The 15,720-nt window shown below is 44.0% G+C and overlaps 1 protein-coding gene across 1 annotated transcript in view; it reads left to right on the top strand.

Annotated features, from left to right (window-relative positions):
• Positions 1-11,485, top strand: part of LOC132383210 (transmembrane protein 184B-like) — a 94,583-nt gene extending 83,098 nt beyond the window's left edge. The window contains exon 9 of the mRNA XM_059954100.1: positions 6,717-11,485. Coding sequence (XP_059810083.1) covers positions 6,717-6,955 — 239 coding nt within the window. The 3' untranslated portion in view covers positions 6,956-11,485. The remainder of the gene's footprint in view (positions 1-6,716) is intronic.
• Positions 11,486-15,720: the final 4,235 nt, after the last annotated feature.

Raw genomic sequence — 15,720 nt, 5'->3', positions numbered from 1 at the left:
TCTCACCACTGCCTGTAAGGAATTTGTACGTTCTCCTCGTGACTAAGTGGGTTTCCTCTGTGTGCTTCGACATCCTCCCACAGTCCAAAGACCTACCAATTGATAGATTGACTGGTCATTGTAAATTCTCTGTGATGAAGCTAGGGTCAAACCAAGGGATTGCTGGGCAGTGTAGCTTGGAGGCCCAGAAGGGCCCACTCTGTGCTGCATCTCAATAAATAAATAAAGGGGATACACAACTAATCGGGGACAATATCTCTGCTACACTCAGAGGGGACATAATGGAGGGCTCACCCACTGAGTCTATGTGGGTAGAAAAAATAGGAGGGGTGCCATCACTCTGGGATTGTAATACCTTCCCAAAGGCCACTGGAACATTGAGGGACAGACATGCAGGCTGAATAAGGAAAGGTGTATAAACAATAGGGTTGTTGTCGTGAGAGCCTTCAAAGTCCCTAATATAAACTATTTAAAGCAAGAGGGCTAGATGGCAGAATTTCTTGGGTGCATCCAAGAAAGTCAACAAAAGGATGGTTTGTTCTGGATCTAGCACTGGGTAATGAGCCTAGCAGGTGAACAGCTTTTCGGTGGCTGAGCAACTGGGGAACAGTAAGATGGTCATAGACAAGGATAAGTATGGACCTTGCGGGAGAGTCAGGAGCAGGTAGAAGTGTTAGTGGGTGCTTAATGGTCACTGCAGACTAGATGGGCCAAAATGCTTGTTTCTGTCACTCTGTTAAGGACTCTACACGCATTGGGAACTGGGGTGAGGAGGGATCAACTTCACCCTGCAGTAATGTTCCCTCTAATTTGTAATGGCCAGTGTGCACAAAAATCTTGTGCTGTTCAATTTTTCACCCAATGATAACGTGTGCACTGAATCTTATTTATGGAGGTATTCATTTTGACAGCTAGCAAAACATTGCCAGTACAAACTTTGACCACCTCTGGGTTTGATCATTTTTGCACTTCTTCTGCACTTTCACAAAACATGTAGCAGGCCTGTAGCGGGTCATGAAGGATTTTCTCACTGGAGCTTTTGTACATTGTCCATATGTGATTTGCATGCGAAATGACACTTATAAAAAGTCATAACACTTTAAATGAACTAACAACTCTTTCGCACTTCACGCCCTTTGCTTTTTTGGAATTTGAAATAGTGAACCAATAATTTCTTCAATAAAAATGGTATAAATAAGCTAATTCTAAAATCCGTAGACAAATCAACACAAACTCCACATTGTCAACATCAGAAACCGGAAAAGGAAATGTAATTGTGTACAATTGTGAAATATACTGAACATGCCAACCAGGTAAACTGACAACCTTTTGTGTGCAGTTTAAATTCCTTTGTATGCTAGTAGCAAATGACGTGTGTTCATGCACACCTTAGAGGGAAGCTCTGGGGATGGGGCGGTGTGGTTGCTAAATCTTTGTACTCTACCCAACAGAGGACTCAGTTACAAGAGAGGGATCCATTGGTGTTTTTTTTTAATATACAAACAATTGCTGTGAGAGTGGAGTTGAGGTAGAGTCAGCTGTGACCGTATTGAATGGCAGTGCAGGCTTGAGGGACTAAATTGCCTTGTGTTGCTTTTTGCTAGGTCTTTGCTGTTTGTGGGATCTTGCTGTGTCTCTTGTGGCATCAACTGTGCTTCCAGTGTGGTGTGTTATAGACTGAGGGTGCAATTATAAACAATCCTGGGGATGGAGCCAATGCATGGGGGAAGAACCTGTATTGAGCCTGGAGTCTAATTTTGCAAAGGGTGTTGTTTCACCTGGAGGTTGCCACTTGTAGAATCTCCTCTGGGTAAAAACATATGCTCCTTTGAGTACGAGTCAATTTGTTTTTCCCTCATTTTTCTCTTGCTCTGCATTCTTTCCTTTTTCTTCAGCTATCTGGTGGCAGGGACTTGGATGCAAAGCCTGGACTTTCAAAAGGCCCTGTTGCATCATTCTAAATGACAGCCCCGTGCTCCCAAAACTTCTCAAGATACTGCAAGTTTACTGCCACCGATTGACAATGTCCTGCAGCATCTGCAGAATCTCTTGTGATTCAGAATTCCCCATTGTCTGTGATCATGGGGAGCAGAATTTGACCCAAGCTTGACTACTGGACACAGTTGGCACCACCATCTTCCCTCTCCTTTCCTGGAGCAAACCCACACCATGATGGAAACTGAATTTGTATAGAGGCAATGAACAGCCAGAGTTTTGGAGAGGTACAAATTCAATTTCCATCATGGACCATGGGAATTTGCATCAAGTAATTAAATCTGGAAGAACACACACAAAATGCTGGAGGAACTCGGCAAGTCAGGTAGCATCTATAGTGAGAAATAAACAGTTGATGTTTTGGGCTGAGACCCTTCATCAGGACCAGAAAGGAAGAAGGCATAAACCAGAATAAGGAGGTGGAGGGAGGAGTTAAGAGGGAGGGGGGAGAAATTACCAGAAATTAGAGAAACTTATGTCCATGCCATCAGGTTTACAATCAGAATCGAGTTTATCACCGTACAGTACATTGTGAAATTTATTGTTTTGTGGCAGAAGTACCGTGTGATACATAAATTACTATAAGTTAGAAGAAATATAAAAAAATTAATCGAAACAGAGCAAAATAGTGAGCTAGCGTTTGTGGGTTCATTGTCTCATGACAACTCTGATGGTAGAAGGAAAGAAGCTGTTCCCAGTATGTTGAGTGTGTGCCTTCAGGCTCCTGTATCTCCTCCCTGGTGGTAGTAATGAGAAGAGGGCATGTCCTGGCTGATGAGGATTACCTAGTTGGAATGTGAGGTGTTGCACCTGAGTTTTGCTCCATCATGGCAGTAGAGAGGGACATGAACCGACATGTCGGAAAGGAAATGGGAAGTTGAATTGAAATGGGTAGCCACCAAGAAATCCTGCTTTTTGTCTGGCAGACGGTGCTCAACAAAGCAATCACCCAATCTGCATCAGGTCCTGCCGATGTAGTGGATACCTGACGTGATAGACTCACAGGTGAGGTTCCTTTCACCTGGAAAGACTGGGCCCATGAATGGTGTTGAGGGAGGAAGTGAACGGTTAGGTTGTAGAGGTAGGGGCCGGGAGAGAATTAGTAGGGAAGATGAATGGAGAAGGGAGTTCATTGGTTGCTGAATTGGTGGCAGAATAAGGGGGTAGGGATGGGAGCAGACTGACCACTGGGAAATAAACAGGAAAAATTGAATTGATGGGATTGTTCTGAGAGCTGGCATAGACTTGGCAGGTTGAATATCTTAAGTATGACATCAGTGGACAGGAAAGTGGAGCTAAGTCCCAGGTCAGGTGGGAGTGGATCTCTTTGTTAAAGGAAAAACATCATTAAGTGGGAACAGTGAAGAATATTTTTGAGAATGTTGCCAGAACTTGAAGGGCAGTTATAGGGAGAAGTTGGGCAGTTTATTCCTTTGTGTACTAAAGGGTGAATGCACACACTTCTTTTCCAAGGGAAAGAGACCTAAACTGGAGGGTCGTAGGTTGAAGATGAGAGGGGAAAGATTTAAAAGGAATGGACAGGACTTGCTGGTGATGTTCACACCATGTGAATAAGTGAATTAAATTTCCCATTTGAAACCTGCAGTTGTTCTGACAAGAGCACTGGACCAGCGATTAGAAACTCGTTTGACAGGATCCTGTGTGGGAAGTTGGACAAGATGGTTCAGTCACTCGGTATTCATGATGAGGTAGTAAACTGGACTAGACTTTGGCTTTGTGGGAGAAGCCGGTCATAATGGATGGTTGCGTTTCTGACGGGAGGCCTGTGACTAGTGGAGTGCCATGGGGGTCGGTGCTGGGTCCATTGCAGTTTGTCTTCTATATCGATGTTCTGGGTGATAATGTGGTTAATTAGTTCAGCAAATCTGTGTGTGGACAGCAAGGAAAGCTATCAGAGCTTGCAGGATCTCGACCAGCTTGAAAATTGGGCTGAAATTAAATTTAATGCAGACAAGAGTGAGGTGTTGCACTTTGGTAGGACTGTCCGGGGGGTAAGTCTTAGTGAGCAGCTGGGCACTGAGGGGGAAATCTGGGAATATAGGTCCACAATTCATTGAAAGTGGCATCATAGGTAGTTATGAGGAACATGAGGGGAAACCTCTTCACTCAGAGGGTTGTGAGAGTGTAGAACAAACTGCCAGTGCAAATGATGTATGCAAGCTTGATTTCAAAGTTTAAGAGAAGTTTGGATAGGTACATGGATGGGAGGGGCTATGGCGGGTTGTGATCCTAATGGAGGTCAAGGGCCTGATTTTATGCTGTGATATGGTATATTTATTGCATGTGGATTTGCTTAAGAACAAAATCAGCTCACTGCAATGATGTGGACCCTGGCAAGACCAGACCTGGAATATTCTGTGAAGGTCTGTGCTCCTTGTCTACCTGTGGCAGAAGGAGTGCAGGAAAGTTTTGCCAGATTGATCCCGGGGATGGCGGGATGAAGCAGAACAACTTTGAACCCTGAATTTTGAAGAATATTTGCTCTTTGCTACCATTGTGTAGAATTGTTCAGGAGCTTGAAGACCACACTCAGCGTTTTAGGAACATCTCTTCCCTTCTGCCATCGAATTTCAGAACAGGCAATGATCCAACCTATAAACACTACCACAGTATTTTGCTCTTTTTGCACTACTCATTTTCATTTTTAACACACACGTTTCTTATTGTAACATAGAGTGTATATAGATGCCTAGCAAAGAATACAACAGGATATAGATCATTTGTAGATATGGATGCAGAATTGGTGGTTCATTATTATTATGTGACACAGGAGATCATGGTCTTCTTGGCAAATATTTCTGCAGAACTGGTTTGCCTTCTATGGAGTTTAAGCTGACCACGTGAAATGTTATACCTTTGTAGGTCAAATGTAAAGAGACAGTAAAGCAAGACCGTTAACAGTGTTGATGAGCAGAGGGATCTTGGGGTTGGAGCTCCTAGCTCCCTGAAAGTGGTTACACAGGTTAATGGGAATGTTAAGAAGACGTGGCATGCTTGCCATTTATTAGTCAAGCCATTGAGTTTTAAAGTCAGGAAGTTGTGTTGCAGCTTTATAAAATTGCAGCAATGTGCACAAAATGTTGGAGGTTAGGCAATGTGTGTGAAAATGAACAGACGATGTTCTGGACTGAAGCCTTTCTTCAGGACTGGAAAGGAAGGGGGAAGACACCAAAAACTGTAGTTAGGCCACATCTGGAGTATTACATTATAGGAAGGCTTTGCAGAGGGTGCAGAAGAGGTTTACCAGGATTCTGTCTGGAGTAGAGGGCATGTGCTCCAAAGAGAGTTTGGACCAATGGGTTGTTTTCTCTGGACTGGTGGAGGCTGAGGGGAGATCTAATAGAGGTTTATAAGATTATGAGAGGCATAGATAGAGTAGACAGTATCATTTTCCGAAGGTTTAAATGTCTAAACCCGGAGTGCATGGTTTTAAGGCGAGAGGAGGTAATTTCAAAGGAATTGTGAGGTGAGGGGCAAAACCTTTACATGGTGGGTGCCTGGAACACCCTTCCTTGAGTGATTGATGGTAGAGGCAGATATATTAGGGGAAGGATAAGGACATTGTGTATCCAGAAGAGATTAGTTACTGATTTATTTGGTCTGTTCCTGTGCTGTACTGTCCTGAGTTCTGTGCTGCTGCAAAACAACAAATTTCATGATACATGTCAGTGACAATAAACCCAATTCTGATTAACTTCTCCTACATACCAGGGCTCAATGAAGTTCCTTACCTATGTGAACCTCTCAGGGTGAGTGAATCATAAAGACGAGAGGTCTGGAATAACAGTAACACACACAAAATGTGGCCTGCTCCTCTAGCACCTATGGAAAGAAATAAACAATCAACGTTTCATCTGTGACCCTTTACCAGGGTTTCTTGGCCGGAAATGGTGACTGTTTATTCCTCTCCATAGGTCCTGCCTGACTGAAAGAGTTCCTCCAGTGTCTTTGTGTGTGTGTTACTCAGAGTAAGCAGCATACATGCTAATGAGAACTACAAATGAGTGTAAGATAAGAGAATGGTGTTTGAAAGGAACTGCTAAAGTGGCAGTGGAATAACTGTCAGAGGTGGAGTTAAACAAGGCAGCACCACCAGGGAGGGGGATGTGGAAGAGATGATTGGCTTGGGAGTCTGCAGCAGTGGGGAGGAAGCTGTTCTTGAGTCAAGACCTCTACGTTTTCAAGCTCCTATATCCTCTCTCAGAAGGTAAAAGAGAGAAAAGGGAATGGCTGAGGTGGGGAGGGGGGCAGGTATCCCTAATGATACCAAAAACAAGGCACAATGAAGATCGGAAGTGATCAGGACCAGGATTACCCAGAGAGGCTATGGAGTGGATGTTTTCCCAGGCCGGGGTGTCTAGAATTGATATCGGTCTCAAAATAAGGAATGGGCCTGGGCCATTGGGGACCAAAAGATGATGCATTTAAGGTCATTCTGGAGGATGTGAGGGAAGCCAGGGAGAGTTTGAGGGAGGCAAGGTAGGAGGCATTGAACAGTGTGAAGAAGGGGATGAGGGAGGAGGTATTAAAGTGTGGGGAGGGGATGGGGTGGCAAAGGAGGGGATGGGAAAGGTATTGAATGATGTGAGGGAGGAGGTATTGAATAGGTGTGAGGGAGGGAATGAATAATGTGAGGAGGAGTAGTTTGAGTGCTGTCGTTCCTGTATCCTATGCTGACTTGCCCCTGGTTTCTCCTCCAGGCCGTTGTGCCCCGATGAAGAGCATCTCCAGCAGCCTGAAAGAGACCATGAACCCCCACGACATCGTGCAGGACGCCATTCATAACTTCTCGCCTGCCTATCAGCAGTACACCCAGCAGTCCACCCTGGAGCACGGCACGCCCTGGCACAAGGGGCACACTGTCTCTCGCACACACAGTACTGCCAGTATCCGTGACACAGAGAAGACCCTCCTGCTGAGCTCTGATGACGAATTCTGAGCCTGCCCTCCAGTGGGAGGAGTTGTGGACGGGGTTGGGGTGTGTGGGTGGGGGTGGTATGGTGTGTACCAGCAGTAAGCAGCCTCTCACCCGACTGTGTTCCTAAGCTCAGGCTGTGAAGGGCTGTCGCCGATTACCAGCAAAAAAACTGGGAACTAGTTAATCTGCTCAGTCAAACTAAAGCAACTGGTCTGTACATCTGATGGAAATTGGCTTCCAAATTTATTTTAACCCATCGATCTGTGGTCAAATGTGAGTTGCATTTGGATATGAAGACGTGGGTCTCTGATTGAAGGTTAAGAACTCTCCCTGGCTGACTTGGCATTGTTTTAGAGTTTAAGCAATTCTTTTTTTTTAACATTTTGGGATCGTTCTGTTTTTTAATGTAGTTAGTCGACAACCAAATGCTGTGGGCTCTGAGTTTGTCTTGTGGGGGACAGATGGCACATTGATGATGGGATCTTGGGGGGATCTTTATCTCGGGGCCAGATTTGGTGGTCTGTGGCCATTACTTGGCTATCCATTCCAAAACACAATTCCATAGTGAGAGGAGATGACATATATCCAATACACAGATCCATTCGTATCCATAGCCACAAGATTCTGCAGATTCTAGAAAGCTTGAACAGTGCACACAAAATGCTGGAGGAACTCAGCAGATCAGGCAGTATCTATCGAGGGGAATAAACAGTCGACATTTTGGGCCAGAACCCTTCATCTGAAACGTTGATTGTCTATTCCCCTCCATTGATGCAGCTGAACTTGCTGAGTTCCTCCAGGATTTTGTGTGTGTTGCTCAATATACTGTTGGTTTCTGGAGCTCAGGCAGGAGGACACAAGGGGAATTTTACCACTTTCTTGTATTGTGACTTTCTCTCCAAGGGATTTAACTGGAAGTTCCCAAAGATTCCTTCCTCTGCACAGAGTGAGGTAGGACACAGGGCATTGTTGTTACTGGGACCTCAAAACCGCTTTCCATGAGCGGAGCTGTATCGGATAATCATCTCCACTCTGTGCCTCAGCAACCCCCTCCCAACACCACATGATTCTTTCCCCACACACATTGCTTGGGATATGGACCATCCTCCTGTTTAGGCATAACCAGCCACATGGCGGAACATGCATCTGTTGGGAGATGGCTGAGACTACTATGTCTCCCTGGTATCCAGTTTGGTTCCTTTCATTTGGCTTCCTTCCCAGCTATTAGATGTCCGCTGAGGTTACTCTTCCTCTTGCAATCTGGCTTTCTGACCACTTCTGAGCCATTCTTTCTCCTCAAGGGTTTAAACTGGAATGCTTTGCTCCTGCTTTCTGCAGGCAGTGAGTTGGGATGCAGTGGCAACACACAAGGAATAGTCCAGGTGCACTTGTTCTGTGGCAAGAGGCTCGCAGTAGTCAGATCCCAGCGGGCTTTCTCCCCTTTCCAAAAATGAGGCAAATTAAAAAGAAAATGCCCTGTAGATGGATCTGTTGCTTGTTGAGAGAGTGCCATAAGTTGGACATGTTGAAGAGTTACACCACCCTAATTTGCACTAGGCACCTGATTGACTGTGAAGTGTTTTGGGGTGGTCCAAGAAGGATGTGAATGAGGCTATGGCAATGCAGGTCTGGGTAGTTGCTTGTTTGCCCTGCAGTACTTGGCTGCCCAGTATGGATCTGAGTTACTAAATCATTAACAAGCAAGGTAAATTTTCATCCAGCATCACCCACTACTGGTGTTCTGAACATTGTAACACTGGTGTATTTGTGTACCAGAAGCCCCCTACTTTTCTGTTTAATCTGACTCATTTGTGAAATGCGGCCAGAATTTCTACTGCTAATTTTTAAGCATTTCTTTTTTTAACGTTTTGGAATTGTTCTGTTTTTTAATGTAGTTAGTCAACATGCAAACGTAGTGGGCTCTATGTTTGTCTTGTCAGGAAGAGATGGCAGAGGATTGGTGATGGGATCTGGGGAGATCTTTATCTCAGGGCCAGTTTTGGTGGTCCAGGCTTACAGAGCACCTATTACCCATTGGCCCGGATGTGTTTTCACACCCCAAAAATTTGCCCTTGATCATGCCTTTCAGAAGCCACAGGAATTCAAAGTTCAAAATAAATTTATTATACAACCTTGAAATTCATTTTCTTGCAGAAACCACAGAGAGAAACAAAGAAATGTGACAGAATCCATGAAAAACCACACATAACATACAATGCACAAAAGGGGACAAGTAAAGTGAACAAATAATGAGCCTGAGCTGCAGAAACCCCAAAGGTGAGTCCACAGGCTTGCCAAGTCAGTTCAGTGCTCCTTCCTGCCTCACTGCAGTATCCCAACTTACTTCCAACCCCCCTGTGAAAGCCAGATATCTCATCTGTGCTACACGTTGGCCTGACCTCATTCTCCACCGAGATGGAGTTTCTTTTCCTTTACTAATTTAGATCCTGGCATCATGTGCCTTAATTGAAAGCTGGAAAGAAGGGAATTTTTCTTCTTTTGTGGAACTGAACACTTCATGGCTTTCTTACCCTTGTCTATTATTTTTTGGACTTCTACCTTGTGAGCAGTTTGGGTAACCCTCGTGTAATTTTTTTTAACCGACCCCTCCCCTTCCCCAGAGGGAGTAGTGTTCAAGTCCTGTATCATCCTAATCTCCAGTAGTCAACCAGAGCATTTAATTTTCTCCTTTTTAAACAGAAGGCTGTTATTCGAGTCTACTGCATCCATGTCAATTCCCAGGAGAGCAACCTACCAGATCCATTTTCCCATCATGTTAGTGTGACACTATTAGAGCTCGGTTTGGAGGTCAGTTCTGACATCCTCCAAGAAAGTTTGCACCTTCTCTCCATCGGATTCCCCGGGTGCTCTGGTTACATCCGATAGTCCAAAGACCTACCATTGGTAGGTTAATTAGTCATTGTAAATTATCCTGTGATTAGGCTTGGGCTAAAGCAGAGGCTAGCTGGGCAGCACACCTCTTTGGGCTGATAGGGTCTGTCCATGCTCTCCCTCTAAATAAAATTAATTTCCATATTTCGCTGGCCTGGTATAACATACCATCTTTAACCAGAAAGCTCCCTTTGAATCATTATCCCACCTGCCTACTCCAGGGTATTTTACAGTAGCCAGTCAATTACTGACCCAATCAAACCAATCTTTCTACCTGGAGTAGCTCAACCCATGGCTCTGCTGAAAAATGCTTCTCAAAGGCAAATGTTGCCAGGTTGATGGTATCAGGAGCAAGTAACTTTCCACTAAGCTGCAGAGGTAAAATGGATCCAATCTTGTCTAAATTTTGTCGCCTCCCAACTTCTCACTTCATCCCCCTCCCCCACCCGCACCCACCTACCTTCTTCACCTAGCTTCACCCATCACATTCCTTCACCTCCCAGCCCCCATTTTATTCTGGTTTCTTCCCCCTTCCTTTCCAGTTCTGATGAAGGGTAAACCCTAACCCTAAAGTCTGGAATATGGACTCTATTCCTTTCCATAATGTTGCCTGACCTGTGTTCCTCCAGAATTTTGTGTGTGTTACCCTGGTTTAACATATTAATTCTTTTTACACTAACCTAGATTTTATTTTGTTCATTGCTTGTAAGAGGGTAGATAAATCCTCAGTGGAGTATTTGAATCAAGGTTGTTAAGTATTCCTTGCCCATATTGAGACCATGGCAGAATTATCCATCGTTAAGTATGTGGGCTCCACATTCACCATGGCAAGCTAATGAGCCCAATGAGTCCTTACTGAGTTGTAGGTTTTTTTTTGTTTTATAAACAAGAATATTTTCTCTCCTGACTGCCTTCACAGGGAGCATCTTCCTGGTTCAAGTTCCAATGTGGAAAGCAATGTTGCCCCTCAATGTTAAACAGGAGAGATTCCTGATTTATATTTTTCTTTTGGCTGTTCTGCTTGAGTAAGGCAATGGTTTGAAGAGAAATGCTGCGCCTTTAGTAGTCTTGTCTGTAACAATGTTCCTGTACAAGTTGAGGTACTCTTTTAAAATAGTCACCCTCTTGCCCCATTCTTTGGATGTAAATGGATGGTCCACTCCACGCTGTGCATCGGGGTACAGTCTTGCACAGATGAGATGAGAAGAGGCTCGTGCACGTTGGTTGTTCTGTGGACGATTAAGAGCTGTTCTCCTCTCACCAGTGAACTTTGCAGTAACTCTCCATTTTTGGGGGTAACTATCTTTGTTTTGTATACTTAAAGGATCCAGCTTGTACCTCCAGGTTTCCATGGAGACCCTGTGGGGTAACTGGTCCTTTCCAAATTTTTCTACAGGGTCCCAAAGATAGCTCAGAGACTGGTGTCTCTGGGAATGATGGGGATGGGACAGAGGATGAAAATGTGTATTTATGGCATTATGGTGTGATAATGTACATAATTATATATATTGAAATAATGTATGATATAAAGATGACAGAAACACCTAGTTTTGTATCTTTAGCTGTTGTTTGTGTATATGAGCTCAAGGAAACTGCTTCTATTTTGGTTCTTGTGATGTTTCTCCTCTAAGAATTAATAAAAGATCTTATAACAATTTATTTTTCTCGTTGCTTTTGTAACTTGGTTGGAGATACCTCTGAGCTCGTCTTTCTCCCTCATCCCTAAGACATGCAGGTCGGTAGGTTGAATGGCCGCTGCAGGTAAATTCCTAGTGTGCACAAGATTTGGATGGGGGTGGAGAGTGAGTCACAAATACACTAGCAGAGGAAAGAAATTGCTCAGTAAGCAGAGCTAGATAATGGGCTGCCTTGGTGAACACTGTGCAACAGGGTTATAGACTTCAGACCTCAGACAGTCGGGATCCTCCCCATCACCCTCAACATGGTACACCCCTGGGTTGTGTTCAGAGCCCACTGCTCACCCAGGATAGCACGACCAAACACTGACGTCAAGTTCACTGATGATATGATAGTGCTGGGTTCTTCAACAATGGGATGATCTACAGAGAGGAGGTGGAAGAGTTTGGGGCCTAGAACCAGGCAAATAACCTCTTCCTTAATGTCAACAAGACAAAGTAGGTGGTTCTGAAATTTAGCAAAACTTTCATCACTCACGTCCCTCTTGCAGCAGTCAGTGGAAACTGTAAACAGGTTCAAACTCCTGACAGCGCAGAACACATTCTACACAAGCAGGAAAGATCACCAATGCCTCTACTTTCTGAGAAGGTGGAAGAGAGCTGGACTGTGCACACCTATATTCACTGAAGATAGAGAGCATCCTAACAAGCTGATCGCTACATGATACAGAAACTGCACTGTGGCAGAGATGAAGGCTCTACAATGGGCAGTAAGAACTACCCTACACAACATCGGCACCAGTCTGCTGCCATCAAAGAGAGCCACAGGTCACTACACCAGAGAAACTGGCCCTTTGGCCCATCTGGTCTGTGTTGAACTATTAATCTGCCTAGTTCCATTGACCTACACTCAGATCATAGGCCTTAGACCCCTCAACCACCTCTCCCTCAGGCAGCTCATTCCATGCTCTCATAACCCTCTGAGGGAAGAAGTTCCCTCCCATGTTCCTTTTAAACATTTCATCTTTTACTCTTAACCCATGACCTCTAGTTCAATTCTCACCCAACATCAGTGTAAAAAGCCTGCTTGCTTTTACCCTATCGACCCAACCCAATTTTGTATATCCCTATCAAATCACCCTGCACTGTGGGGAGTAAAGTCCTAACCTACTCAATCTTTCCCTGTAACTCAGGACCTCTAGTCCCAGCAACACTCTTGTAAATTTTCTCTGCAGTCTTTCAATTTTATTTACATCTTTCCTGTAGGTAGTGACCAAAACTGCACACAATACTCCAAATGAGGCCTCACCAACATCTTATACAATTTCAACATAACATCCCATCATCAGCACTCGATTTATGAAGGCCAATGTGCCAAAAGCTGCCTTTATGACCCTATCTAGCTCTGATGCCACTTTCAATGAATGATGGACCCATATTCCCAGATTCCCCCCTCAGTGCCTTACTGGTCACTGTATAAAACCTAGCCTGTTTGGTCCTCCTAAAGTGCAACACCTCACACTTGTCTGCATTAAATACTATCTGCCACTTTTCAGCACCTTTTTGCAGCTGATCCAGATTCTACTGCAAGCTTTGATAGTCATCCTTACTGTCCACGTTCCCTCTGCAAATTTGCCGATCCAATTACCACAATATAATCCAAATCATTCATATAGATGACAAACAACAATGGACCCAGTATGAATTCCTGCAGTACCCCACTAGACACAGGCCTCCAGTCAGAAAGGCCATCATCTACTACCACTTTCTGACTTCTTCCACAAAGCCAATGTCTAATCTGATTTACTACTTCACCTTGAATGCCAAGTGACTGAACCTTCTTGACTACCCTCCCATGCAGGATTTTATCAAATGCCTTGTAGGGAACATCCACTGGCTTCCCTTTATCAACTTTCCTGGTAACTTCCTCAAAATACAATTGAGATTGGTTAGACATGAATTGCCAAGCACAAAGAACTGTTGACTATCCCTAATCAGTCCTTGTTTATCCAAATACTCTTAGAATATCTTCCTTAAACAACAGAACAACATTAGGAATCCTTCAGTGCTTTGGGACCCCACCTGAGGCCAAGGATGTTTTAAATATCTCTGCTAGGGCCTTTCTTAAAGTGAATTAAGGAAGATACTGAATGACGCCACAGCAGAGTTCAAGGATGGCACAGAAAACTCAAACAAACCAAGGGTAAAATAGCACTAAGTGGAAATGCCACATTCAAGTTTTACAAAGCACATCCGGTTCCTTATCCCATTTGTAATAAAGAAACCAGTGAGCTAGATCGCAGTGGCTGAAGGAATTCTTTCCCAGGTTGAGTGGAGCCCATGGTCAACGCCAGTGGTCTCAGTAGCCAAGAAGAATGGGTCTGTCCGAATCTATGGTGATTTTAAGATCACCATCAACCCAATACTGAAAGTAGATCAATACCCTCTGCCCAAGACAGAGGATATCATTGCAAACCTTACTGAAGAGAAACTGTAACGTTCTCCTTCGCGTGTAACGAAACGCCGAATTAAACGTCGAGATAAACCACAGTCAATAAGAACCAGATCGCAGTAAGATTGACCATTTACTGTTCACTCTTCACATTAACATATGGTGAAAACTGTTGATAAAACAATACAAGATTGATACAGTATTTGTTCCTTCCTTAATATCACATTTCAATTGTAAATACTTGCAAAGGTGACTATAACTACATTACACTAAGGTGCAGTATACAGGGAGAGTTTACCTGCTCCATTGACTACTTTAAATACACTTCCATGCAAACTATCCGCAACTCTTTAACTAACGAAAGCATAAACATTATCGACCGTCGTTACTTCTAACAGGATCGGCATTAACATCTTTTATCAATATATCGATTATCTATTAACTTACAGCGTTGCTCTCACTGTGATTTCTCATGCCTGCAAAACAACTTCTGCTCAGGTGAGCCTCGTGGTAAGCCCCCACCCTCGCGCTAATTTCAAACCGGTATTTTCCCACAAGACGCGGCGAAACCGGATGTGACGTCATCGCATGCCGATATATTTTACATGCAATGAATATACTTTAAACACTTCTAATTCTAACTAGAAAATACTATTGAATGAATTACTAAGCGAAAATATTATAAACTAAATAACTGTCATAAGGACAGCACAGAAACACTTCAGCAAAGTGGACTTAGCTGGAGCCTACCTACAGATGGAGATCACACAGATACAATAGAATTGTTCCCTGTTAATTTAAACCTGGGGACCCCCAAATACCCAGATACAAAATAGAAATCAGAGAAAACTAGAAGTAAGGAAAATGTTTCTTTGAAATGAAGCCTAGTTGGCACCAGCAAACCAAGGGTGATATCCTCCAGACAAAAATACGACTTTCACTTTCTACAAACACAAAGACCTACAGATGCTGGAACTCCGAGCAACACCCACAAAATGCTGGAGGAACTCAGCAGACCAGGCAGCATCAATGGAAAAGAGTACAGTCGATGTTTCAGGCCGAAACCCTTCAGCTTTCACTTTCTACTTGTTTTTCTTTCAATGTGGTTCCGCTATTTTTGAAGCCTGTGATCTACATTTTAATGGGGTGTTTACGGACTGATTGAGTGACCTGGAGGCCAAGAAACCTGGAGGGGGTTTCTCGCTGATTAAAGTGTTGAGGAAGATAGAGAAGCATCGAGGATGAGAGCAGGTGGTGAGCTGGTGCTCAGTGCTATCTACCTGCGGGTGACCGATCTGGCTCCCCCTCTTGTCTGCTGCTCCCGGAGGAAGGTCCCTGTGTTCGAATGGCCTCACTTCCTCTCGCTCGATGCTGCCAGACTCCTGGGTCTTGGGCACGGTTGAATCAATGCACTTTGTGGATTGGCTCTGTAGTTCATGTTACAATGTGTTTCTGGTCACTCCGTTTTTGCTGCTATTTTGATCAGGGCATCTGGCCTGGCAGCCCGAAGTTAATGAATGACACAGCGTTAGATTGAACTGAATATGCCTGTGTAGGTTTCTGCAAATAAAACTCCAGCAGTTTCAAAGCAATGACATACTCTAACTCTGGAATCGTCCTGGAGCATCGGGGTCACCAATGTAGGTTTTCACAAATAAAACGGCTTGAGGTGTATTATGCTTAACGAACCCTGTAACATATTTTATTGAACTCCAAACCTTACATAACAAATACATGCTAAAAACCTTTTACATAATAACGTCATCACGTCAGACCAGCCTTTTAAAACAAAATCCCAACTCAAT

This window comes from Hypanus sabinus, chromosome 29, assembly GCF_030144855.1.
Source record: "Hypanus sabinus isolate sHypSab1 chromosome 29, sHypSab1.hap1, whole genome shotgun sequence".
Classification (NCBI taxonomy): Eukaryota; Metazoa; Chordata; class Chondrichthyes; order Myliobatiformes; family Dasyatidae; genus Hypanus; species Hypanus sabinus.
The sequence above is the reverse complement of the archived record's forward strand: the minus strand, read 5'-3'. Positions and strand labels throughout refer to the sequence as shown.